General features: G+C 38.1%; 1 protein-coding gene and 1 pseudogene across 22 annotated transcripts in view; one reads left to right on the top strand and one right to left on the bottom strand.

The window, feature by feature from the left end:
- The first annotated feature begins 919 nt into the window (after nt 1-919).
- LOC113244839 (60S ribosomal protein L35-like) lies at nt 920-1,271 on the top strand (annotated as a pseudogene).
- A 6,971-nt stretch (nt 1,272-8,242) lies between these two features.
- ZFP30 (ZFP30 zinc finger protein) overlaps nt 8,243-27,616 on the bottom strand; it is a 34,278-nt gene continuing 14,904 nt past the window's right edge. For 4 of the 22 annotated variants that reach the window (XM_057314735.1, XM_057314734.1, XM_057314736.1 and 1 more), the window contains one exon: nt 9,261-11,928. In XM_057314735.1, coding sequence (XP_057170718.1) covers nt 10,574-11,872 — 1,299 coding nt within the window. In that variant the 5' untranslated portion in view covers nt 11,873-11,928 and the 3' untranslated portion in view covers nt 9,261-10,573. Of the gene's footprint in view, nt 11,929-17,779; nt 17,876-18,844; nt 18,972-20,634; nt 20,720-22,891; nt 23,063-27,616 lie in introns of all 22 variants that reach the window. The other 18 variants (XM_057314730.1, XM_044378865.3, XM_044378866.3 and 15 more) reach the window with 9 other exon arrangements.

The raw sequence follows: 27,616 nt of genomic DNA, 5'->3' as shown, positions 1-27,616 counted from the left end.
CAGATTTGCCATGGACTTAATAAAATGTCAAGTTTTTTTTCTCCTTCAGTTTTTTTTTTTTTCCAAACCAACCCTCCACCCTCATGTATACACTGGGAAGATTAGCAGGAATTTAGAGACCTCTAAACTTTCCTCAAACTCCAGAGAACTCTGTAAAACAGATGGACTCTAGCAGAGGTTCTCCTGCCCTAATGCAAAGTTAGCACTTTAACAGGTTTTCCAGAAGTCTTACATTCTGGGATGCTGAGCTGCACTTGTGACCAGGCTGTTCAGACTTCCTTTTCCAGGCCTTAGGAGGGGCCATATCATCCATGTAGAAGCTCCTTCAAGGCTTTGGGAAACTGCCTGCTCTTCTACATCTGAACTAAGAAAACTGCACAGACCACACTTGGCAGTGTCTAAACTACACATTACCCAGGTGCCACCCTTCTCCTAGCCAGGATTACAACTCCCAGAGCACTTGGGGCTCACCACTCTCATTTAGTATCCAGAGGAGGAAATCATGGCCACTGTATCTAGATAAAAATAAATACTTTTTGTCCTTTTTTTTTTTCTTTTCTTTTTTTTGCTGGTCAAAGCCCTAATCCATCATACCCTGCTATGAGATGAAGAACCATTGTGAGGTACCTGGCTGGCTTAGTTGACAGACTCTTGATCTCCAGGTCTGAGGTCAAGCCATAGAGATTATTTTAAAAAAACAAACAAAACACACCATAAATTAGCAGAACTTGTTGAAGGACCAAGTGCCCATGACACATTCGTATTAGGTTATACTTAAAGGAGACATCAAGAGGCTACTATCAAACTGTCTCATTCTTCTTCCACTTGATTATTTAAATTGAGGTATAATACACACACAATAAAGTGCACAAAGGGCCTCAGCCTCCTTCCCTCAGAGGCAGCAGTGGATTGTGCAAGCATGGCCAAGATTAAGGCTGGAGACCTTTGCGGCAAGAAGGAGCTGCTTAAACAGCTGGAAGACCTGAAGGTGGAGCTGTCCCTGCTGTGTGGCCAAAGTGACAGGCAATGTGGCTTCCAAGCTCTCCAAGATCTGAGTTTTTCCCATATTCATCCCCCATGTTCTCACTATCATCAACCAGACACATAAAGAGCACTCAGGAAATTCTACAATGTTAAGAAGTACAAGCCCCTGGATCTGTGGTTCAAGAAACACGTGCCTGCTGAACAACCATGAGGACAACCTGAAGACCAAGCAGCAGCAGCGGAAGTGGCAGCTGTACTAACTGCAGGAGTACACAGTCAAGGCCTGAGCAACAGTGACAGTAAAACAGAAAAGTGCATAGAGCACACTGATGTATACAGCTTATTTTTTACCTGTGTGTACATCAGGGTGACCACCACCCAGATTGAGATGTAGAATATTTCTATCACTCAAAGTTCAGTTATGCCCTCCCCAGTCTATACCCCCTAGGTGACCAATATTCTGACTTCTATCATAACCAATTAGCTTTACTTACTTGAACTTCATATAAATGGAATCTTACAGTATACACTCTTTTGTGACTGGTTTATTTCATTCAACATAATACCTGTAAGGCTCATCTGTGTTATCATATATACCAGTACTTTCTTCTTTCATATTTGTTATGTAGTAATTTTCTTAGGCATCTTTCTACTGATAGGGCATTTTTGTTGGGAACACTTTTAGGTTGAAATAAAGCTGCTATTAACATCCTTGCCCATATCATTTGTAGACAAATATGTTCATTTCTCTTGGATGTATACTTGGAAGTGGAATTGAGGGCCCTAGGACAGTATATCCTTCTCTTGAATTTGTAGAAAAAATAAAGATACTCTTAAAAGAGTTACTGTGTTTGTACTGAATGGCTTTTAAAATTTTCTTCCTGTTCCAAATACACAGCTGAACAAATCCATGTTTTCTATGCATAACTATGTATGTTGGATCACTACATAGAAAAATATGTCTAGAAGTTCCTGAGTAGTGTATGTATTCATAAAGAACTCATTGCTGTTTTTTATATTTCTTTCTGAAATGAGTTTGCTTCCAAGTACTTTCTAGCCATAATGTTTTTCAAAATATTCTTCAAACATATCCTAATAATCTCCCTTTGCCTCTAATGTCATTGTAATAAAAAGTGTAAGACATGTGGCTTTCTGCATGCAACCATTCACTTACAGAGATCCTATGGATTTAAATTAATTTGCAGCTTGCCAGAAAGTCTTTTATTTACATCTTCAGAGGTATATCATCTGCATTTTTCTGGAGGCCTTTATCACACCCCACTTTAGATTTACCCATGTAAAGATTACGTCTTCCTTGCTCAATTATGAGTATCCAAAGGATAGCAACTACATTTTTAATGCTGATATCTCCTACACAATAGCATAGGGCCTGGCATATTGTGAACAATTATTAATGTCTGACAATTACTCAGAAATTCAACTTCTAGGAAAGTATGATTGAGAAAGAGCTATAAAATGCATAATGATCTGTGCCCCACGATGTATCAGAGAATAATATATAATAAGCAAAAGTTAGAAACATACATACCTAATAAAAGATTAAATTATGGTTACCAATTAAGTAATATATTATGTCAGCAATAATGATGGTATATATTCCACAGAACTGTTGAAGAACAGTATTTCTGCTGAATTACTGTGATGGAAAGCATTGAATGCATGAAATTGGGAGGTGATATTCAGTCATAATTTTTTCCCTCCCTCAGTCATAATTTTTAAAGTGGGCTTTGTTGTAAAACTTCCCAGATGGGAATCTCAGCTCTCATAATAACTCACCATGTGCTCTTGGACAATTTCTGTTTGGGGTCCAGTTTCATCATCTTACTTTAAAGTGGAGATAATAATAATAACTTCAGATGCTGTGTGTGCATGGAGCCTGTCTATCACTGTGAGTTTGCAATAACAAGGAACTTGATTGATTGATGATTGATTTTTTGAGAGAGAGGGAGCACACACACACTAGCTTCTCCCTCTCCCTCTGCCCCCCCATTCATGCTTTCTCTTTCTCTCTCCCAAATAAAATCTTTAAAAAAAAATAAACGGGAATCAGAGACTCAGAATAAAACCCAAAGTACCCAGGGTTACAAAAATATATATATATCAAGAACCAGAGAAAATCTCAAAGCAAGTGATAAAATACAATCAACAGACACCCAACAGAAGATGACACAGATATTGGAATAACTCTAGCTGGATTTTAAACTACCAAAGCTCTAAGATGAATGGTCTGATAACAATTAAAGTAATTAAATCCATAATTTACCATCTTCAGAAGAAATCTCTAGGCCTGTATTAGAATTCTCCAGAGAAACAGAACCATAGGATACAAAAGGAGACGCATTATGAGGAATTGGCTCATGTGATTTTGGAGGCTGAGAAATCCCACGATCTTCCATCTGCAAGCTGGAGACCCAGGAAAGTCAGTGGTGTCATTCAGTCTGATTCGGAAGGACTGAGAATCAGAGGAGCCAGTGATGTAAATTCCATTCTGAGGGCAGGAGAAGATTAGACAAGATGTCCCAGCTCAAACAGTATGGCAGAAAATGAAGGGAGAATTACTCCTTTCTCCATATTTTTGTTCTATTCAAGCCCTCAATAGATTAGATGTGGTCCACCCACATTTGGGAGGGCAACCTACTTTATTGAGTCCACTGATTCAGGTGTTAATCTCATCCACAAACACCCTCACAGACACATCTAGAAATAATGTTTAACCAGATATCTGGGCATCCCCTGATCCAGTCAAGTTGACACATAAATTTAACTATCACAAAACCACCTCTTGTCAACTTGGCACTCATACGGCTCTCTTTAAACCATACTTAATATCCAAATGAAAACATTAACAAGGTCATAATTTCACCTACCATGATACAACTATCCTGTCTATAACTAAAAACTCACTAACCCTTTCCCCAGAAGAGGATACATATTTGGGGGTGATCTTTACTCTTTTCCAAGATTCCCTGTAACTTAAATACTATGATGAAAAATTAATAATACTTAAACACTATGATATAAAGCTACATGATAAGGGAATAAGGGAAGACTACAAGGCTACACACCCATTCATAAAAAATGAGAAATACAACAATTACATCCTTCGTTTCTGTAACTGGTCACATGATCATGGTTCTTTACCTGGTGGAGTGACAAATTTTCATTCCTCAAGGGACTGGGTCATTAGTAGTCCTGACTGGAATGGGTTGGTTTTTGCTGCTGACCTCAAACACAGGGCCATGGTAGTACTAACAGATGCCCTAAGGGACCTTCTGTATTCCAGACATACTCTTCCTTACCTCCACTGTGGAGTAGTCCAATTTCTCCTTAGTGGTCAGGATTAATGGCCCCAGCCAACACTGTAACTCTATTCTTTGTCTGTTGATTAAGAGGTATGAGGAAGCTGAAGTGGCTTGGTGGCAGTCTTAACTTTCAGTTCACTGGAATTATTTTGTGCCTCCTGATGGAAGCAGTCCCCATTCTGGAACTAAGACCTCTAAGCCAGCAGGGCATCCAGTCATTGCAAGAGGAAGCAAAAATTTTGCTAGTTGGTCACTAGGGGGTAATAGTAAGTGGTACTATTCCCATTTCCCTCTGTAAAGGAAAACTTAGTTTTTCCCTACTGTGTTTCTTCTCTTTTTGTCTCCTTTACTACTCATACAGAACACTCAATTCTGACACTTCTGATCACCATGGGTGGGCCTTTTCCCCCAAGTAATTCTCCACAATACCAACTGGATGTACTACAATTTAACTCAGTTCTAACACTATCAGCCTGAAGATCGTGTCAGATATCACAGGCTAAAGGTTCAGTCCCACAATACTGCTCCCCACTTCAGATGCCAATTGCAAGTAGTACGTGTCCAAGTTACCTACAAATTCTGTCTGATTTGGTTACAAATTGAGGGTTCCTATGACCTTCTCCTCCGTTTCAATTAATTTGCTAGAGTAGCTCACAGAACTCAGGGGAACACATTTACCAGTTTATTAAAGGATATGATAAAGGATACAGATGAAAAGCCAGATGAAGAGATACAGAAGGTAGTCTTAGAGTACCCCAAGCATAAGAACTTCTGTTCCCATGGAGCTGGGGTGCATCACACTTTGGGTGAGGTAAGTTTGCAACCTAGAAGCCCTCTGAACCCTATAGTTTGGGGATTTCTATGGAGGCTTCATTATTTAGGTACAAAGAATCATTAACCCCATTTCCAGCTCTCCCCACTTCTCAAGAGAAGGGAAAGGACAGGGCTGAAAATTCTAAGCTTCTAATAATGGTTTGATCTTTTCAGGGACCAGTCCTCATCTGGAAGCCACCCAGTAGCCCACCCAGAGTTGCCTCATTAGAACGAAGACACGCTTATCACCCAGGAAATCACAGAGGTTTCAAGAGCCCTGTGCTAGCAACCAGGTCAAAGACCAGATATTAGAACAAGAGATGCTCCTGGTGTTATTACTTAGGAAATTACAAGTTTTAGAAACTCTGTGCCGGGAACCAGTAGCAAAGACCAATATATATACTTTCTATTATCTCACACCTCTCCTTGACCCCCATATCCATGAATCCTGGATATTGGAGAAACAACCATATAACAGATGCTGACTCAGACTATATACAAACTTCCAGAGAATGCTGCCTCAGCCTGCAAGGTTTTGACACCCAGCTGATGCTATAACTGAGTCTTCAAAGTGTCATTCCAGGGGCGGCTGGGTGGCTCAGTCGTTAAGCATCTGCCTTCGGCTCAGGGAGTGATCCCAGGGTCCTGGAATCCAGCCCCGCATCGGGCTCCCTGCTCCACTGGGAGCCTGCTTCTTCCTCTCCCTCTCCCCCTGCTTGTGTTCCCTCTCTCACTGGCTGTCTCTCTCTGTCAAATAAAGAAATAAAATCTTAAAACAAACAAACAAACAAAAAACAAGGTGTCATTCCATCATTCTACCAGGCCAACTGCTTCAGGATGATGGGAAACATAATATGACCAGTGAATTCCATCAGTATGGATCCACTGCTGCACTTACTTTGCTGTGAAGTGAGTTCCCTGATCAGAAGTAATGCTGTGAGGAATATCATGACAGTGGATAAGGCATTCTGTAAGTCCATGGATGGTAGCTCTATCAGAAGCTTTGCATGTAGGGAAAGTAAATCCACATCCAGAGAAAGTCTCTATTCTAGTAAGGTCAAAACACTGCCTCTTCCGTGATGGTCCAATATAATCAACCTGCCTCCAGGTAGCTGGCTGAACACTCTAGGGAATGGTGCTATACTGGGGAGCTCAGCGTTTGTCTCTGTTGCTGTCAGACTGAGCACTCAGCAATGGCCATAGCCAGGTCAGCTGTGGTGAATGGGAGTCCATATTGCTGATCACATGTATAATTTCCATCCCTACCACCATGAGCACTTTGTTCATGAGCCCATTGGACTATAACAGGGGTGGCTAGGGAAAAAACCTGTTAATCACAGAACAGGCCATTCCATCTACTTGATTATTAAAATCCTCCTTTGCTGAGGTCACTTTTATATGGGACACATGTATTTTCAATTTTTTGGCCCTGATTCAGAGGTTTATCCACCTATCTCTTCCCCAGATTTCACTGCCCAAATTTCCTTCCACTATAATGCCAAATTTCCTTCCACTATAATGCCACATACTGTATCCATTCCCACACTTGTTCCCAGATTTGTCTGTATAAGTTAGAAAACTCAAGTAGTTCTTTTGGACTACAGCACCCCTTCTCATGGGTCACACTTTGCACTGCACTTTTAGGAGCCTGCTGGGATTTGAGTCTAGTGATAGGTCTGCAAACAAAAGGGGGCTTCTGTTGCCTTGGATGGCCACTGCCTCAAGGGAAGTCATTAGCTTCTTCAGGCAGTGCATTGTTAATTCCTTAAGATGGGAATGTAAAGGCTGATGCCACTGTGGGTGGGGATCCACTAACGCTAGGAGTGGAAAGGCCACTTCTGCTGATGAGGCTGCTTCCATGGTAAAGAAGACTCAGAATTTAGGAGCTCAGTGTCCCAGCGACATCAGAGCCTTCCCACTTGTCCCCATGCCATCTTATAGGATCCCATTCTTTCCCAATCAATGCCCACACTTTAATAGCATTTTAACACCACTTTACTATGCAGCTAAGAATTTTCCAAATATCTGTTTCAAAAATTCCATGTTAAGTCATTTCTCTCTTCTTGCATTTTAGTCAGCCAGGAGAAGCCAAGGAGCAAAGCCACACCTTCAATTTCATTACTCAGAAGTTCTACTTCCCATAAAACATTAGACAGAACATAATTTCACCAAGTTGTTTGTCACTTTATAAAAAGTACTGCCTTTCCTTCAGTTTCCAATAAGATATTCCTCACTTCCATCCAAGACCTCAACAGTACTGCCTTTACCATCCATATTTCTACCAACATTCTGTCAATAATGTATTCTCTAAGATTGAAGTTTTCTTTTCAGCTCTTTCTTTTCTGAGTGTCACCAAAATCTCCATTAATGTCCTTATTTTTTGCGTGCATCTAAAAACTCTCCTAGCCCTTACCTATTATTCAATTCCAAAGCCACTTCCACATTTTTAGATATTTGTTACATTAACACCCCACTTCCGGTACCAATTTCTGTCTTACTCATTTTGGGCTGCTATAATGCAGTACAATAGACTGGGTGGTTTACAAACAAATTTCATCCAATCCTTGAGGCTGGAAGACTGACATCAGTGTGCCAGCATGGTTAGTTTCTGGTGAGAACTCTCTTCCAAAATAAAGACTGCCATTTTCTTGTATCCTCACATAACAGAAAAGTGTAAGAGAGCTCTCTGGGATCCCTTTGGTAAGGGAACTAATCTCAATCAGGAGGGATCCACCATCATCACTTAATTACCTCCAAAGGCTCTACTTCCTGTCATCACATTAGGGGTTAAGATGTCAACACATGAATTTTGAGGAGACACATTCAATCCATTTCAAGGCCCAAATGGTTTCACTGGAAAATTCTACCAAACATTTAAATAATAACTAATGATTCTACATTACCTCTTTCAGAACTGAAAGGAGGAAATACTTTGAAAGCCATTTTATAAGACCACCACCACCATGTTAGCAAAATGAGGCAAAGATAGCTGAATAAAAGAAAACTACAGACCAGTGTTCCTCATGAACACTGACATAAAAATCCTCAAAAAAAAAATCAACAAAATATTAGCACATCATAACAATCACAGCAAATCCAGCAATATATTTATGTACTACATATGAAGTATGCACCACAAACAAATGGAGTTTATTCCAGTGATGTAAGGCTTGGTCAATATTTGGAAATTCATGAAGATAATCCATCATAACAGAGGAAAAGAGAAAAAAATCACGTTTTACTCATTACATCAACTGGTGAATATTTCAAGTAGAATTTCAAGGAAATATAGAGGGTTCCATGGCAGTGTTTCCAGAGAGCAAAGGGTTTTCAAAGTTATAATTGGGCCTGAGAGGAAAAAAAGAAATCAAATATAAGGTGCTGTCCTAAAAATGCAGACTCAGAATAATGATGAACCTAACTTATCCTCTCTATGAAACAACAGGGCTTCTAAGAATTTCAAAGTCATTTTTCCATAGCAGCCTCATAGGGAGCCCAATACAGAGAAGAGCCTGTTGATCTTTTGTCTGAGTGAACCCTAATAAAATTAATTGAAGATACAGTGGTTAAGACAATTATACTACTTGAAGCATTGCAAGCTTGAACTTAATGGGGCAGAAACAGTACAAAGGAAAGGGCCTTGGGATCCCAAAACATCTACAGGCTAAAAACAGTCTGAGAAAACTACTCAGCTGTTAATACAGGCTACCTTTCATGAAGGGTGTGTGTGTTGGAGGGGAAGCATGACTCAGGGTAGAACCAAGACCTCAGTATGCAAACACACTACTTGGGAGCAGAAAGACACTTAAATTGGGTTCTGCATTATGTAATAATGCAACCCACTGAATATTGCAGCAGAGAAATGCTGTAAGAAACATAACACATTACATTCTTTTTAAAAGAGTAAATCTTCAAAACCTCATGTGTATTTTACACTAACCACAATTTTAATTCGAACTAGCCACAATTCAATTTTGAGTGCTTAACATATTGCTGGCAACAATCTTATTAGACACTGAAGGTCAATTCCATTAATTTCCACATTTGGTTGTAGTAATTGCTTTTTAAACTCATTCTTTAAATATATGAAGTACTGTGGGACAGGCATGATAACAGAGGTAGCAATAGGTGAACCAGATATAATTTGGACCCTTGAATTTTATTTCCCAAATATGCTATAGCATATTTAATATCCCAATGTGCAGAGCTTTGACAACATCCACAAATTTTGATAAGTAGTCATTTTAAAAAATCATTTACTTCAATTGGGTTATAACTCCATAGCTAATTTTATCTCTGAAATAATATTATGGGAAAACTGAAATACATAAAAGTAGAGAAAATAGCAAAAACAAAATAAACAAAAACCACGTACCCAAGACTCATCTTACCATCACTTTGACAAACTAGTTATTCATCCTTATTTTTCTTTTGCATGAGCATTTTTTAAAAGTTCCAGACATCATTATCATCTTGTGTATAAACTTACCTCTAACATTTTTACATAATCACGATGCTATTATCACACCTAACAAAAACATAATTTTTAAATATTATCTAATACTGTCAATATTCCCATTTCCCCAATTGTCTAAAAATGTCCTTTTTACATGTTTGTTCAACTTGTGAATCTAACTCATTGCATTTGATTAGTATACATTTCTTCAGACTTAATATCTAAGAGTTCCACCTCTCTTTTTTCAATGCCATTTTATTGTTTGAGAAGCCAGGTCATTCTTCTTGTAGAATTATCCACATTTTAGATGAGTTTAATTGCTGCTTCTTGTGTCATGTTCTTCTGTTCCCTGAATTTTCTTTAAAGTAGGAGTTAGATCTTGATGCTGAGATTCATGTTCAATATTTTTGGGCAAGATACATATGCCTTATTGTAACTCATTAGAGGGCACACCATGTTTTATCCCATTTTTCATGCGATTAAAATCAATCAGTGGGTACCTACTGGTCTTAATCTCTACTGAGAAATGTGCCTAGATCCATTATTTCATTATGTGCTGCAAAACTTTTAATAAAGAACTTTAGCTAATCAACTTCTGGTTGCCCTAAAATACAGTTCAACTGAAAACGCAGGCTAAGTGACTTTCCTTTCAATTGTCATTTGGAATGAGTGAGTGCCCTAGCAACCTCCAAAGGTATATTATACAGAAGGGAAGAATACAGGTGATAAAATAGGTAAGATCAAAAGCTTTTCTATATTTACTCCTTTAAGAGTTTCTTTCTAGAACAAATTTCCTTAAGTTTAACATGGTTTTTAATGCTGAGGAAAGGCTTCTACAAATTCATGAAATTAATATATCCTTACCTTCAAATAAAACCTCTTATTTAGCTTAGTTGTAAGCATGAAGCAAAAGGGATTCCTATATTCGAAAACTTCCCCTAGAATTTATTTTCTAATGCCCCTTAACACAAAATTCATAGTGGAAGGTTTCCTATAATTATTTAGTTACATTATGAATTCGCTGATGGTAGGTAAGATGGGAATGTTGTCTAAATGCCTTTTTACATTCCTTACATTTGTATGGTTTTTCACCAGAATGAATTCTCTGGTGTTGAATAAGTGATGAATGAAGTCTAAAGGCCTTTCCACATTCCTTACAGTCATAGGGTTTCTCACCAGTATGAATACTCTGATGTTGAGTAAGTTGTGAAAGCAGTCTAAAAGTCTTCTCACATTCCTTACATTTGTAAGGTTTCTCACCAAAATGAATACTCTGATGCTGAGTAAGTTGTGAGAACAGTCTAAAGGTCTTCCCACATTCCTTACAATCATAGGGTTTCTCTCCAATATGAATACCCTGATGTGAAATAAGTTCTGAGTAACGACGAAAGAACTTCTGACATTCCTTACATTCATAAGGTTTCTCACCAGTATGAATTCTCTGATGGAGAGTCAGATGATAGCCACGACTAAAGGTCTTCCCACATTCTTTACAATCATAGGGTTTTTCACCAGTATGAATTCTCTGATGGAGTGTCAGTTGTTGCCGCACTCTGAAGGCCTTTCCACATTCCTTACATTCATAGGGTTTTTCACCAGTATGAAGTTTGTGATGTACTCTAAGCCCTGTACTACACAAAAAAGCCTGCCCACAGTCCTTACATTCATAGCACTTCTCAGCAATATTAAGTCTCTGATGTCGTGTAAGGTGTGCATACTGTCTAAACGTCTTCCCACATTCCTTACATTCATAGGGTTTCTCACCAGTATGAATCCTTTGATGGAGATTAAGTTGTCCTCGCACTCTAAAGGCCTTCCCACATTCCTTACATTCATAGGGCTTCTCACCAATATGAGTTCTCTGATGTACTCGAAGATCTGCACCACATGTAAAGATCTTTCCACATTTTTTACATTCGAGGAGTTTGTCAGAAGTATGAATTCTCTGATGTCGACTAAGGTGGGCACACTGTCTAAAGGCTTTTCCACATTCTTTGCATTCATAGGGTTTTTCACCAGTGTGAATTCTCTGATGGAAAGTAAGCTGCTGGCGCACTCTAAAGGCCTTCCCACAGTCCCCACATTCGTAGGGTTTCTCTCTATTATGAATTCTCTGATACAGAGTAAGAGATGTGAGTTTTCTGTAAGTGGGCATTTTTTTCACTTGCCTGAAATATCCTTCTTGAGGACCTTCTTGTCCCTCAAACTTTTTATATTTATAATCTTTTCTGACAAAGGAGTCTTCAAGGCCACAACTTCTAATTCTTCCCATTATCTCCCACTGAGATAAATTCATTTCATAAATATCCTTTTCTTGAAATAACTTTTTAGTGTCGTACCTGGATTCTAAATCTGAAAGAAAACAAGACAAATACATGTTATCTTCCTATTCTAGAAAAAGTAAGCCAGCAAATAAAAACTTTGTAATAGAAAAAACAATAGAAAATAAAGCTCAGTTGAAGTAAATGAGCTAAAATCTCTAAAGTAATCATGTATTTGGATACAGATCAAAGTTTGAGAATCTTTACTTAAATTTTTAAATGATTACTCCTTTTAATTAGAATAATGTACAAACCTCTTACCATGAATAACATGGCTTTGTTTACCATAAAATATCATCTCAAGTCATTATCCCCTTTGTTCCCTATATTCCTATCCCACTAGCCTCCTTTCAGCTCCTAGAATATGTCATAATCTTTCAATTTCTTAGAGCTTTTCACTGGCTATTAAAATTCCCACAACTGCCAACTTGCATTCTCTACATAGTTGGGTTCCATGTTAAAAATCAGACCCATGCTGACTTCATCTAATTTATATCCTTTACTTTCTATCCCAGTAATTTGTTCCTTGTTTCTTAAAACTTTTTCAATTTTGTTGTTACATACATATTCATAAATTTTCCTATTTTTTATTCTATTACCTTAAACCTTCCCAAGGGCAGAAACAACCTTTCATTTATCACTAAATAACAAATCCATACCATATAGTAACTATTAATTACTAAATTCTCATAATTAGTTAACAGTTTTTGCATATGTTCCCTTGCCACTAATCTTATACCTTATTACACTGATTAAATATTTTTTTATCACTTCCTATAGAGATAGGAAACAAAAGCACATCTAAGCTATCTCAATCAAATATATAAACGAAAAATGGTGATTTCTTTACATGTGATTATGTTTCCCATTGTCTACTTTCACTTAGATACTCCACTACAGCTCATTTTCCACTTTGCTTAGTCATGAGTGAACTCTGTTTTCACAAGGTAATGAGAAGTTCTACTTTATTTCAGTTTATATAACTACATACATCTATGTTACAAATACTCAACGTGTTTTGTTCCTTCATACCCTTCTCTATGTTCTCCCTGAAGTCCTCAGTCCTGATTTTTCAGGCATAAGAATGAGTTTAGGGGTGCCTGGGTGGCTCAGTTGGTTAAGCGTCTGCCTTCAGCTCAGGTCATGATTCCCAGGGTCCTGGGATCAAGCCCCACATCAGGGTCCCTGTGCAGCGGGGAGCCTGCTTCTCCCTCTGCCTCTCCCCCAGCTTGTGCATGCACTCTCTCTCTCTCTCAAATAAATAAAATAAAATCTTAAAAAAAAAAAGAATGAGTTTATACCACAGTAACAAGCTAATAAAATTCTGAGCAAAGATATGTTTTTCTCAAACATATACATTCTCAAAATTTTTGCAATAAGAGTTCACTACTTTTCAAAAAGTAAACGGTGTTTTTAAGAACCTATAATACAGGAACATTATTTTAATATGCTCAAACTGGAAAGAATCCAAGTGTTCATCAGAATTACTATTCAAATTAAAACATACTGTCACAACACAATCCTGTATAACAATGAAAATGATTAATCTGCAAGTACAGGCAACAGCATAGGTCAATCTCACAAACATAATGGTGATTAAACAAAGCCAAACATAAAAGAATATATACTGTATGGTTCATTTTTATAAAGTTTGAAAACAGTAAAATACCTAGAAAGTTGTTAAAAGTCAGGTTAATTTTGGTGGGGAGGAAAGACTGGAAGGAATTAGGAGGGAGCTTCTAATATCCTAGAAAATCTCTTATTTCTGTGCTAGTCAGACGGGTGTGATTACTTTGTGAAAATTCAGTGAGCTGTTTCCTTATGATTTCAGGTTTTATGGTATGTATTTATGTTTCAATAAGTTTGTTTAGAAAAGGATACACTGGGGCGCCTGGGTGGCTCAGCCGGTCAAGCGTCCGATTCTCAACTGCAGCTTAGGTCATGATCTCAGGGTCGTGAGCTCAAGCCCTGTGTCAGGCTCTGCGCTGAACATGGAGCTTGCTTGCTTACAATTCTCTCCTTCTGCCCCTCCCCATCCCACCCACATGCATACTCTCTCTCTTAAAAAAAAAAAAAGAAAAAAGGATATACTAAAAATATTAAAAAGCAACAATGATTTAAATAGTGTATATAAAATATGAGTAGACAGGTAAATGAGTATTATGGAAAATACAGCTATGAAATCTGTGTGTCTTCCTTCCTCCTTCTCCCCTTTACTTCCCTCTTTCCTCCCACTTACCTTTCTCTTTCTCTGTCTTCCCCTTTCTCTGTCTCCATTTCCCTACCCAAGAAAGCAATAAAAAACTAGAGCAACTTTGTAAGGATCTTTAGGAAAAAATCATTTAAGGCTTCATAAGACAAATAAGATAGAAATGATATATTAAACAACCAGTAATTAGCTAAATAATAATGGTAGTAAATAAGTAGGCAGCCACAAAGGTAAGACAGAGGTTATGAGATGGTAATTTCAAAGGATTTACTTGTCAATTGAAAAGTAAAGACCAGTAATATAAAAGGAAAGTCTTAAAAAAGACATAAAAAAAGAAAGTCATGATCAAAATAAAAATAAAACTGAAACATTTGTAAGAAAAATGAGAAAGTGTTGACAGCATAAACGCCCATACAAATTGATGTAAGAAACATTAAACAATGGAAACAATAATAAAAGAGATGAGCAATGCACAAAACAAATACAAATATACACAAAATTAAGACAAAATGTCCATATTCTCTCTCTCCCCCTCTCCCTCTCTCCCTCACACCACACACACAGACAGACACAAAATCATAAAGTACAACAAGTTGTAAAACTCATCCAATAGGGGAACCAGGCTGCCTCATTTGTTGGAGCATGTGATTCTTGATCTCGGAGTTGTAAGTCTAGCCCCACATTGGGCAGAGAGATTACTTAAAAATAAGATCTTTAAAAAATAAAAAACCTCATCCTATAAAACTTAAAGGTTTTCATTAAAAAACAAAACATTCCCAATGTGGATATAATGAACCTGATACTCTCATACATACCCCCGCCACTTAAAAGATATGCCAGATCAAGACCTTGCAGTTTAAGTAGTCTCACCTAGGAGACTACAGCATGAACACTGAGCTGTAATCTTATGATTTATATAAATAAAAAGTCAGCCATATTTGTTCCCAAATTTGTTTATGCCAGTTCTTATCCCTGCAGGCAACTAAGACAATCACTTCTATAAAAAACAAAGTTGAATACTTTAGATTCTTGTTCTACACTAAATAAACTGAAACTAGAAATAATAGCCTTCGCATTATATGTGTGATCTAATCAAGAAAGAATTGGCTGGACCTACAATGAAACAAAAGGTCAAACTAAATATCAAAAGATTGGCCTATGGTAAGAAATTTTAATGTTACAACTTTTAAGATATATGTAAAATATTTAACCATTTAAAATTAAAATTAATAAACCAAACACTGGTTTGGATTCTACTGAATCAAGAACTTTATTAGACAATGCTAATGTGCAAGCAAAATATTAGCACCTCTTAGATCAATATTAAACAAGAAATGTTATTTCCATTTGTAGGGTATCAGCTTTAATTAAAAAGAAAATGAGGAGCATATTACCTGGCCATAAAATTAATTTGTTTTGTAAGTTATGATGTCTTTAATGACTTTTTTTCTTTTGTTGATCCAAGATGATCTGGGATATATATTTACGACAGAGGCAGTTTTAGTCACATTAACACCAGGGCTAATATATTAAGAAATCTGTAAATATTAAAACCTATAACCATGGAGTTGTACTTCTGAGAATCAATACTGACCAAATACTGAATAATCCATACTGAATTCCAATAAAATACTAAATAATCCTCACATTCTGCTGATAATCTTACTCTTTATTTCAACAAGAAATCAGAAGCAATTGAAAGAAAAACATGTATTCTCCCCTTCACATTATTCAACCAACCTGTGTCCATATCCTTGTCATATGCATGCGTTTTCTTCATAAACTGGCTTCTACTCCCTCCCCATCTACTGAAGGCCATTCCTTATAAAATTATCCTATCTCTCTACTCCATCAATTCTTCTCTCTTTGAAATCATTTCCTTCACATATAAATATGTTCTAATACTTCACATCTTAAAAGACACTTTCTGTATCTCATGTGTCTGCTTTTAAGGCAGAATTTCTCCCAGACTTGTATGCACCACTCTCCCACCTCTCATTTTCTTATTCTTTTATCTCCCAATAACTTTAAAATAAAACTTTACTACAGAGTATCTCTAACATCACAAAAGTAGAACAGTATAATGAATACCCATGCATCAACAATCACCAACCCGTGCCCAATCCAGGCCTATGCACACCTCAATCCACTTTCCTCACATTATTTGAAGCAAATCCCATATACTGATTTTTTCTATTTATAGGATTTATCTCTAATCATATACCATTATCCAAACCTAAAAACACGAACAGTAACTCCTTTAAGATTATAAAAAATCAGCATTCACATTTCCAATTTTAATTTTTAAAAAAAGATTTTATTTATTTATTTGAGAGAGGGAGAGAAATCACGAGCAGGGGCAAGGGGTAGAGGGAGAAGCAGACTCCCTACTAAGCAGGGGGCCCAATGTGGGACTCAATCCCAGGACCTTGGGATCATGAACAGAGCCGAAGGCAGACGCTCAACAGACTGAGCCACCCAGGCGCCCACAATTTTAAATAATTTAAAAATAGTAAGCTGATTCAAAAAAAAAAGTCCACAGAGTACAAGTGATTGACAGGTTATTTACATGTCTTTTAATCTAAAAGTCTTCCTACTTTCTTTCGATTTCCCTTGTAATTTATTTGTTGAAGAAACTGGTTTTTGACCCTATAGCATTGCCCATTTCTTTATTTTGCTAACTATAATCCCAAGGTGCAGTAGAACATGTTCCTCTATCTTCTTCCCATAAATTGGTAGTTGGCTTTAGAAACTTCATCAGACTTAGGACCAATTTCACTGGAAAGTTATTTCATAGGTGATATTGTATCCTTTCATTAGAAGAAATATGTCTGATTATCTCTATTTCTGTTATGTTATCAATACTGACATTTAATACCTAGATCCAACTGTTCACTGTGGGTTCCAAAATGGTAATATTCTAATTCCATCATCTTTCATTTATTCACTGAATACTTTTATTACGAAAAACATCCCTCTATCTAATATTGGTACATTTCTTGTAAGAAAGGGAGAATACTTCTTTTCCTTTATATTTATATTTCCCAAATAAGTTAAATCTCTAGTAGTTTCCGATGGTGAACAATTTGCTATTAGTATCACTAAGAATTTATGGAATTAAGCATATTTTATGTGTTACAATACATTGCAGTGTATAGATAGTCAAATGGTTCCATCTGTGACCAGCTGGAGCCTCTTAAAACTGGTTCCTCTTCTCTAAAGTTACCCCTTTCTGCCATCATAATTCTCCATATTTTTACCCTACCTACATTTCTTCATAACTTAATCACTTCATGATATTTGGTAATCCATTTGCTTATCTGTGTATTGTATGACTTCCCTATTACAATGTAAACTTCATGAAAAGAGAGAGATGGAGAAATATATATACAAAAGATGAACCAGATACGAATTAGATCCAAAATACAGGTAAAATGGTTGCGATTATGGTTTCCCCCAACTGAAATGACAGGTAAATATGAGAGCGAAGAAACAAGTGGTAAGTGGAAGTATAGATGAAATTTCTTTGCTGGCTCATGCTGAGACCTAAGTTTTCTTCCCAGGTTTCAGGTCTTCTCTTCATTATCAACATCTATGGGGTGTGCTTCCTTCCCAACCAGCAGGCTGTGCCATGCCATAACCATGTATCTCTGCCTGATTAGCACTTACTCACCTAGGCTCCTTCTTCTCTCATCCCTCACAACCATCCAGGGTTCTTTCCCTTGCTCTAATAGGGTAATCACATCTGGCTTAGAAATGGAACATCCTGCTTGAAAAAACATAATGGTACATAATAAAAAAAAAGAATTAACTTGATCGAGCCTTCAGAACAAAGAAGAGTAATGGGATTGAAAAACATTCAGGATCACAAGGAATAACAAGAACAGAAAAGGAGGAACATTGTCTTATTTTAATTTAAACTCATAGAGTCTCTCTCTTGAGAGGAAGTAATAATTTTTGGGGTTTTTTTTGAGGAAGTTATGATTTGAGAACACTGGTTTCAAATTCTGCCTCTGCCACCTGGGTCGCTACGGCCTCAGTTCTCTCAGTTGTAAAAAGGAGGTATTATGTCTACCCATTGGACTGTTGTAAGGTATGATTTTATAAATGTCAAGTGCTTGGATGAGTGCTGAGTACATAGTAAACACTATATATACTTATTAGATACTTTTATTAGGTATTTTGCTATTTTGCTAAGAGGAAAAAAATTAGTTTCTTACCAGGATATACATCCAATATTAAATGCAAAATTCATGTATTTTAAACTTTTAATCATAAATCAATGAAAAAGGTAGTATGTCTGCTGTGATAAATTGAATGTGTCCACTTGAGTTTTAACAAACTGTTGATTCAACCCAGCAACATATATGTTGTATAAGCTTTTTAAATAGATATGTAAAGCCAGATACCTCTAGTCTTCCTACTCACATTGCAAGTGAACTAATGGATAATAGGTCATCTATAGCAATAAGAAACCAGATTTCTTTGACAATGGTTTTGCTGTGAGTGTCTGAGAATTTCTATCTAGCTGTCATTAAAGAGGAGCAATTACAGAAAAGGCACAGAAAGACATAAAGGTCATTGGATTATGGGGGAAGCTAAAGGTGCTATTTGATTGCTTAATAGCTATAAGGTGCTTATTCCCAACTACAAAGCAGATATTCAGCTAGTTTCTAGAAAGACAGCCGTGAAATTCAGTACTGTGAATTTCTAAATTATATGACACAGATAAGCTTACCCACTGACACCAAGTTGCTATAGTTCTCTAATATCACATCTCTGTACAAATTCCTCTGATATGGGTTCAGGCATTCCCACTCTTCCTGAGAAAAGTCTACAGCCACATCTCTGAACATCACCAAATGCTGAAATGACAAACCCATGTATTATTTCTAAAATTATTTATTTCTCTAAAGGGCCAATATTTAAGCTTTGCATGCCACATACCGTCTGTTTCATTACCTTATCCTTTTCCTTCTTTTTTAAAACAATTCTTTCAAAACATAATTAGCTCAAAGGCTGGAAAAAACAGGCCAAGGGAGGAATCTGGCTCACAAGCTGTAGTTTGCCAACCACCGCTACAGAAAAAACTTCCTATGTACCATGGGATACCTAATTTTACTCATTTCTAGCTATGTTCACATAGTTAATCAGAATTTCGCAATTAACTGAAATAGCATTCATAAGAACACTGCTTGCAATGGGCCTAAGTGGGCCTAGAAAAATTTTTAATACATGCGCTTTACTCTAACCTTTTTTCCTTTAAGGATTAAAAAAACACAAACTGATGGATTTCTTTTCCTCCAAATGAACCATAAAATCTCTATTTTTAAAAAATAGAGTTTAGGGGCGCCTGGGTGGCTCAGTCATCAAGCGTCTGCCTTCGGCTCAGATCATGATCCCGGGGTCCTGGGATCGAGCCCTGCATCAGGCTCCCTGCTCAGCGGGAAGCCTGCTTCTTCCTCTCCCATTCCCCCTGCTGGTGTTCCCTCTCTCACTGTCTCTCTCTGTCCAACAAATAAATAAAATCTTTAAAAAAATAAAATAAAAAGTAGAGTTTATATAAAATTAAAGAATTTCTTCCAGATCTGACTTCATCACTATATCATTTTTCTTTGTTATAACAAATACTTTACCGAATATTTTTAATTTACTAAAAAAAATAGTCCATTTGTGTTAGACTTAGGAATGATTATATTTAAGTATTTCTATACTTTTAAATATATTAAGTTATATCTAGAATTTAGATTACACAAAATCTCTGAAGCTGCAATGTTCAATATGCTGGCTTAGACATGTGATTGTTGAACACTTAAATTGTGGCTAGTCCAAATTTAGATGTGCTGTAATTCAAAAATACACACCAGATATAAAAAACTTTAGAAAGAAAAAAAATGTAAAACATCTCAATAATTTCCGTATTGATTACACTTTGAAACGATAACATTTGGCTCTCTCTATATATTTTGGCTATACTGAGTTAAATAAAACATTAAAATTAACTGCATGTTATTTTTTTACTATTTTCAATGTGACTACGAAAAAGTTCAAGATTATGTAAGTGCCTTGAATATTATTCTACACTTTTTATGAGACTGACATGCTGCCTACTGCATTTAAGATGGCACTAATTCTGTATTTTAAATATGCAACTACTAGAAAATTTTAAATTACATAGTTAGCTCACATTATAATTCTTTTGTACGGTGATGCTCTAGTGTTCTCCACTACTAAAAGTCTCAGATCAAACAATTCCCTCTAGGGACTTCGCTTCTATTTTATCTCTGCTCTAGACAAAGACTGAACACACAGTCAATATACTGAATAATTTGGTCAATAGACACATCGACATGGGTGGAGAAGAGCGAGGCACACTGGAGGGCCTGGGCTTCCATCCTTACTAGAATGGGAAAAACTGGGAAGAAGCTGTCAGATGGGGCTCTATTAGGAAGTTTGAGGAGATTTAATGAGAATTTTCACATAACCTGAAAAAAAATCACAGGACTTCAAACAGAAAAACCAACTTACATGAGCCATGATTTTAGATTGCAAGAACTGGTCAGTTTTCCTCAAAGGTCATTTACTGGAGAAGCAGAGTCCACAGAAGCTAGAGCTGGGGGAAGAAGGTGAAGCCATAAGAACAAAATTGCCTTAGAACTCCCAAATTTTAAAACGTCACACTACTCCTTCCTGCACTGTTACCCCCTCCAACACACAATGAGAGGTAGGAGGTAGTTTAGAAAAATGTATGTCCTGGGCAGCTCAGCTGGTTAAGCGTCTGCCTTCGGCTCAGGTCACAATCCCAGGGTCCTGGGATAGAGTACCACATCGGGCTCCTTGCTCAGCTGGGAGCCTGATTCTCCCTCTACCTGCTGCTCCCCCCACTTGTGCTCTCTCCCTCTCTGACAAATGAATAAATAAAATCTTTAAAAAAAAAAAAAAAGAAAGAAAAAAAAAAACATTTGTCCTCCTCAAAACCACAGGAAAATTAGTTGCACAAGGACAGACACAGAGCAGAGAATTGCATGGACGCTCATGTCCGGACACCTTAGCAGGAGGGTTTCCAGTTGGGCCCCTACCCCAGAGAGGCTGATCTGGACCTGAGCATGGGCTGCCCAGGCCTGTCCTTAGCAGCTCCATCTCCCTCCATTCCCATCTTCCCAGCTGAGAAGCGGCTGTTACATCATCTGACCCAGAACTTCTTTCTAAGACTTAGGAATGTGGCTGGCCTCCCTAAACGTGAAAACAGAATATAGTATGGACAGGAATTTCCCAAACTTTGCTAGACACTGCAGATCTTTAAAATATACTGATGCCTGGCTCCCATCCCCCAAACATGTTTATTTCATTAGTACAGAGTGTGACCTGAGAATCAGGATTTTTAAAACCCCTCAGATTTTATGAAATTTCTGCCAGGTCATCATAACGAGCAATAAAATATGGTACTTAAATTTTGCGTACATCAGAATCACCTGGAGGGCTTATTGAAACAGTTTGCAGGGCCTCACTCTTAGAGTTTGGCATTTAGTAGAGGTTTGGAGTTGGGCTTGAGAATTTGCAGTTCTAAAAAGTTCCTAAGTGATACTTGATGTTGTTGGTCCAAATGACACAATTTGAGTACTACTTGCATAGATCACACTAGCAGACTTTATCATGACAAAATTATACTTGCACACCGGGATCCCTTCCTGGGGGAAGGGTGAACTACCACTCCCAGACCCTCAGAGCTCACGAGTCCTGTTTAGAATCATCAATACTGCCTGCACAATCTTTTATCAACTCATCTCTCTTGGTACTCAGGCTGGGGAAAAGTGAATTTGTGAAACCTGAGCATGGCTAATTCTCTAAAAAGTAGAAATTACTCATTAGTTAAAACTCACTAGTAACTAAGGAAATGCATATTAAAGGAACTGGATTGACAGATTTGAAAAACTGATGATACTTCTTATTACTAAGGTTGTAGGGAAATGGACACTCATGGTATATAGAAAAAATGAAAAAAATATGTGGAAAGTGTTTATAATGGGACAAAAAAAGCTAGAAAGAACCTATATATCCTTTAGCAAGTTAAATAAATTATCATGCATTCACACAATGGCATTAAAACCCCACTGGGTGGGGGTGCCTGGCTGGCTCAGTTGGAAGAGCATGTGACTCTTAATCTCAGGGTCATGAGCTCAAGCCTCATGTTGAGTGTAGAGGTTATTAAAAAAAATAAACATTAAAAAAATAACTTTTTAATTAAAAAAACACTAAAAATGAAGATAAAATTCTTATTTGATATCGTGGAAAGACAGTCACTACAAATTGCTGGGAGAAGGTAGGTTTGGAAATAGTTTTGTACGGTGATTGTATATTTGACAGGAAAACTACATACATACAAATACATGTATATGCAGGTTCATAAAACAGTCTGTGAATGGAGTTAGAATAAAATTTTATTGTGTCATCTCTACTTGATGATATCCCAGGTGATCTTTATCTTGTTCTCTAAAATTTTATTATCACTTATACCTGGATATAAACTTAAAATAGCTCTGCAATGAATATTATATTACAAAAAGCCCCAGGAGTTCCATCCTTGCTATCCTTTTCCCTAGCTTCCAAATCTAGATACCTACCTCTCTTAGCTATTTCTTTTGAGCATGTCATACATTTGACATGCTGATATTACTACTTCTGAATTTTCAGTTTTAGTAACTCTTTGCTGAGGTTAAAATAATTTTGTTTTTTGTAAGCTTAGTTTTCTAGGAAATTATCATGAATTCATTTCTCAAACTCTCACCCAAATAAAGGATCAGGAGGATGAATGAAGCTTTTGGCATAAAATAGCACGGTGGTCTATTTCATATTGTAAGAATCCTTCAGAAATTCAGCCAAACACTTCAGATTGTCACCTGGAACCCACCTGGTAAAAATCAATGCCATATTCCTAAGTGTTCCTCTCTCTGAAATCCTACATGACCATAAAGTGAAAAGTTGGGTAAGTAATAGCATACAGAAAGCCCATCAAAGGAATTGCTCATGCAGTTTGAACATTACTGCCCAACAGCTGATTTCTTAAATGATTTATAAGACATCCATAAAATGGAATACTAAAGTAATCATGAAATGCTAAGTTTTAGAAAACAGTTAAGAACAGAAAGTATTCAAAATATATGGAAAGAAAAAAATCAGTTTATAAAACAATATATAACATGATTATTTTAAACCATTAATGTGAAACAGACATCAGTAGATTTCCATATTTCAATTCTGACATTTTAAAATTAATTTTAAATAATAATTAAGTCTCTCATTTTAAATGCCATTTCTATCGTAGGAATTATAATTACTTGAAAGATTTCTCCAACAAGAAGGGGACTGCTGGGATTTTACCTTTCTCCGTACATCCATGATTATAAAATCCATGAGGGTACTGAATGTCTCTTTTAAACTAATAACTAGAGGTCTTGATTTATTTTAAATTTTCAATTAGGGTTATCCCATTATTCAGAAATAAAATCATACACAAAAATACATATGCTTGTAGAAATATTTTGGGAAAATATGCTATAAATATTAATAGCGATTATTTTTGGATATTGAGACCATGGATAATTTTAATTTCTTCTCTTTTAGGCCCCTTAGTTACTTAATATTTCACAAGCCTGCATTAACTCCATCAGAAATATTGTTTTAAAAAGAAATTTCCATTAAAAAGAATTTTTTAATGAGTTGGGAGAATGGGGTACCTTGTAGTCATTAAGAAAACTGTGATTAAATAGGGCTACGTAAGTGGTAACAACAAAGAAATCATTGTGACTGAGAAAATAATTCCTACCAATTCTTGAATATTGTATCTCATCAAAACCTGAGATCCTTCTGTGAAGGATCACAATGCTTTTCCAAAGTAATCACGAGACAGAAAAAGAAATGCTTATTTTGCAGCAGCTGCTCAATAACTTGAGCTTAACCGTCCTGGACTCCAATGAATAAACCAGTTATTAAATCCTTGCAATGTATCTTATAAATCGTGTTCAAGATACATATGTAACTTAACAATTTCTTAAAGATTTTTATTCATAATAAATACTTCTCAATATTACATTATATACATATATATTTTCCTAATGACTAACCAAATTACTAATAAACGTAATTTTTAGTATTGCATAACATTACATCACATGGATGGAATATGAGTTACTTAATCATTTTCATATTGCTGGATACTACTTTTATAAAAGATTATCCCAAAAGTCATTCCTAGTTATCCTAGACTTTTATTCTACACTAGTAAGAATCAATCTTGTTGGGTCTTATACAACTTTGATAATACCATGAAATGAACGATAGACTTTCTCCCCACCAAATTACCCACTGACAAATATATACAACAATCTTGTACATAATCTTAGATTTTTGTTGTCCTGAAAACCCATAGCAGAGTCCAAAGACTTCATGTTAAGAATTCCTCTTTTGGGGGGCACCTGGGTGGCTCAGTGGGTTAAGCATCTGATTTCAGCTCAGGTCGTGGTCTCAGGGTCCTGGGATAGAGCTCGCCCCATCCCTCCCACTCCCCCAGGGCTCCATGCTCAGTGGGGAGTCTTCTTCTCCCTCTGCCTCTCTTCCCACACCCTCCCCCAACTCATGCATGCGTGCTCTCTCTCTCTCTCTAATAAAGAAATTCAATGTTTGTTTTTTAATCCTCTTTTGGTTCATCTGAGTGTCTGATTCATTTTCCTGCTTGCAAGCATCCATCCTAATTAATCTCACATTTTCATTACTTTTAGCAATACAGAAAGCTGATAGAGAATGACTAAGAATCATCACTTAAAACCAATAGCTAATATTAGTTAAGCACTCTTCTAATGTGCCAGGTAGTCCTCTAAGAGCTTTACAGATTATTAATTCAGGTAATCTTCAAAACCACCCTGTGAGGTATATACTGGAGTGATTTTGAATTTACAGATGAAGAAACTGGGACCAGAAATATTGCTCAAACTCACTCAGATTTAAGTGGCAGGCAGGATTCAAATTCCTTTAATCTAGGTTCAAAACTGATGAAGAAACTGGGACCAGAAATATTGCTCAAACTCACTCAGATTTAAGTGGCAGGCAGGATTCAAATTTCTTTAATCTAGGTTCAAAACTGATGAAGAAACTGGGACCAGAAATATTGCTCAAACTCACTCAGATTTAAGTAGCAGGCAGGATTCAAATTCCTTTAATCTAGGTTCAAAATTCTTAAACACCGTATACACCTCAGTCTATCCAAAAACATACCCCAGGCGGAGTTAAGATGGCGGAGGAGTAGGGGACCCCTTTTTCAGCCGGTCCCCTGAGTCGAGCTGGATAGGTACCAGACCAGCCTAAATAACCACGGAATCAGCCTGAGACGCAGGATGATTCATCTGGATCTCTACAAATGAACATCTCCAGCGCTGAGTATTGAGGTACGAAGAGGGGAGCTGTAAACCGTGCACAGATATCGGAAGATAAACGGAAGGGGGAGGGAGCCGCCGCATTTGGGCGCCGGGAAGCGGTACCACCTGCACGGGGGAGCGGGCGGACTCACAGAGGGCACCCGCGAGAGAGCGGACTGAGACCGGTGAGCCGTGAACGCGCGCCACCAGGCATCTCCCGGAACACCGGAATCCCGGTGTGCTCACGGGATCCAGACTGAGACCAGGAGCTCCCGGAGCGAGCGCGGGGCGGCTGGCGGCTGGCGGGCCACCTGCACGGGGGAGCGGGTGGACTCGCGGTCCGCACCCGCGAAACAGCAGACTGAGACCCTGAACCGGGTGCGCGCGCCACCAGGCTTCTCACGAAACTCCGGAATCGAGGTGTGCTCACCGGGCATAGACTGAGACCGGGAGACCCGGGAGCGTGTGGGGCGGCCGGTGGCTGGTGGCATTAGAAACACAAAGGACAGAGACGCGCCGGCCCTGGAAGTGAGGGCAGGGATGCCGAGTTGGTGCGAACATCCCGGGACGCTGCAGGGTTGAGCAGCACCAACAGTAATAGAGTTAAAGTGGCCAGAACATCAGTGGAGAACGGGCCGCAATCCCTCTGTTCTGTGACAATGCAGCCTCTGCTGCTCTGACCCTCAGAAGAGGCATAGCCGGCCGCCAGGGAAAGCCGACAGAGAACAAAAGCCTGGAAATACCGGCTCAGAGAGTGCCCATCCCCATCCTCCCTCGCAGGGGACACGGAGACTCTAACCAAACAGGGTTGCCTGAGTATCAGCGCGGCAGGCCCCTCCCCCAGAATACAGAAGGCAGGCTGAAAAATCAAGAAGCCCACAACCCGAGGCGCCTGGGTGGCGCAGTCATTGAGCGCCTGTCTCCGGCTTAGGGCGTGATCCCAGCGTTCCGGAAAGGAGTCCCTCATCGGGCTCCTCCACTGGGAGCCTGCTTCTTCCTCTCTCACTCCCCTGCTTCTGTTCCGTTCTTGCTGACTGTCTGTCTCCCTCTCTCAGATAAGTAAATAAATAAAATCTTTAAAGAAGAAGCCCACATCTCTAAGATCCCTATAAAACAAGGGGCACGGCCTGGGACCCAGTCAATAATCTGGGCTCTGGACAACCCCGCAACCTCCCCTCATCAGAATGACAAGAAGGAGAAGCCCCCCCCAGCAAAGAAAAGACAGTGAGTCTGTGGCCTGTGCCAAGAGAAGTAACGGACATGGATGTAACCAAATTATCAGAAATGGAATTCAGAGTAACAATGGTCAAGATAATGAGTAGACTTGAAAAAAGTATTAAGGAAAATCTTACTGAGAATATAGAATCCTGAAGGGCGGAAATGAGAGCGAATTTGACAGAAATTAAAAATTCTATGAGCCAAATGCAGGCAAAACTAGAGGCTCTGACGGCCAGGGTCACCGAAGCAGAGGAAAGGGTTAGTCAATTGGAGGATAGGTTAATAGAGGAAAAAATAAAAATAGAAGATGGTCTTAAAAAAATCCACGCCCACGAATGTTGGCTACGGGAGATTACTGACTCAATGAAACGATCCAATGTTAGAATCATCGGCATCCCCGAGGGGGTGGAGAAAAACAGAGGTCTAGAAGAGATATTTGAACAAATTGTAGCTGAAAACTTCCCTAATCTAGCAAGGGAAACAAAAATTCGTGTCCAAGAGGCAGAGAGGACCCCTCCCAAGCTCAACCATGACAGACCTACACCACGTCACGTCATAGTGCATTTCGCAAATATTAGATCCAAGGATAGAGTATTGAAAGCGGCCAGGGCAAAGAAATTTCTCATGTACCAAGGCAAAGGCATCAGAATTACGTCAGACCTGTCTACACAGACCTGGGATGAGAGAAAGGGTTGGGGGAGCATTTTTAAAGCTCTTTCAGAGAAAAACATGGAGCCAAGGATCCTTTATCCAGCAAGCCTGTCACTCAGAATTGATGGAGAAATAAAGACATTTCAGAATCGACAGTCACTAACCAATTTCGTAACCATGAAACCAGCCCTACAGGAGGTATTACGGGGGGTTCTATAAAAGTAAAAAGGCCC

The sequence above is a fragment of the Ursus arctos genome, unplaced genomic scaffold (genome assembly GCF_023065955.2).
Source record: "Ursus arctos isolate Adak ecotype North America unplaced genomic scaffold, UrsArc2.0 scaffold_19, whole genome shotgun sequence".
Taxonomy (NCBI): domain Eukaryota; kingdom Metazoa; phylum Chordata; class Mammalia; order Carnivora; family Ursidae; genus Ursus; species Ursus arctos.
This window is presented reverse-complemented; position numbering and strand designations above follow the sequence as displayed.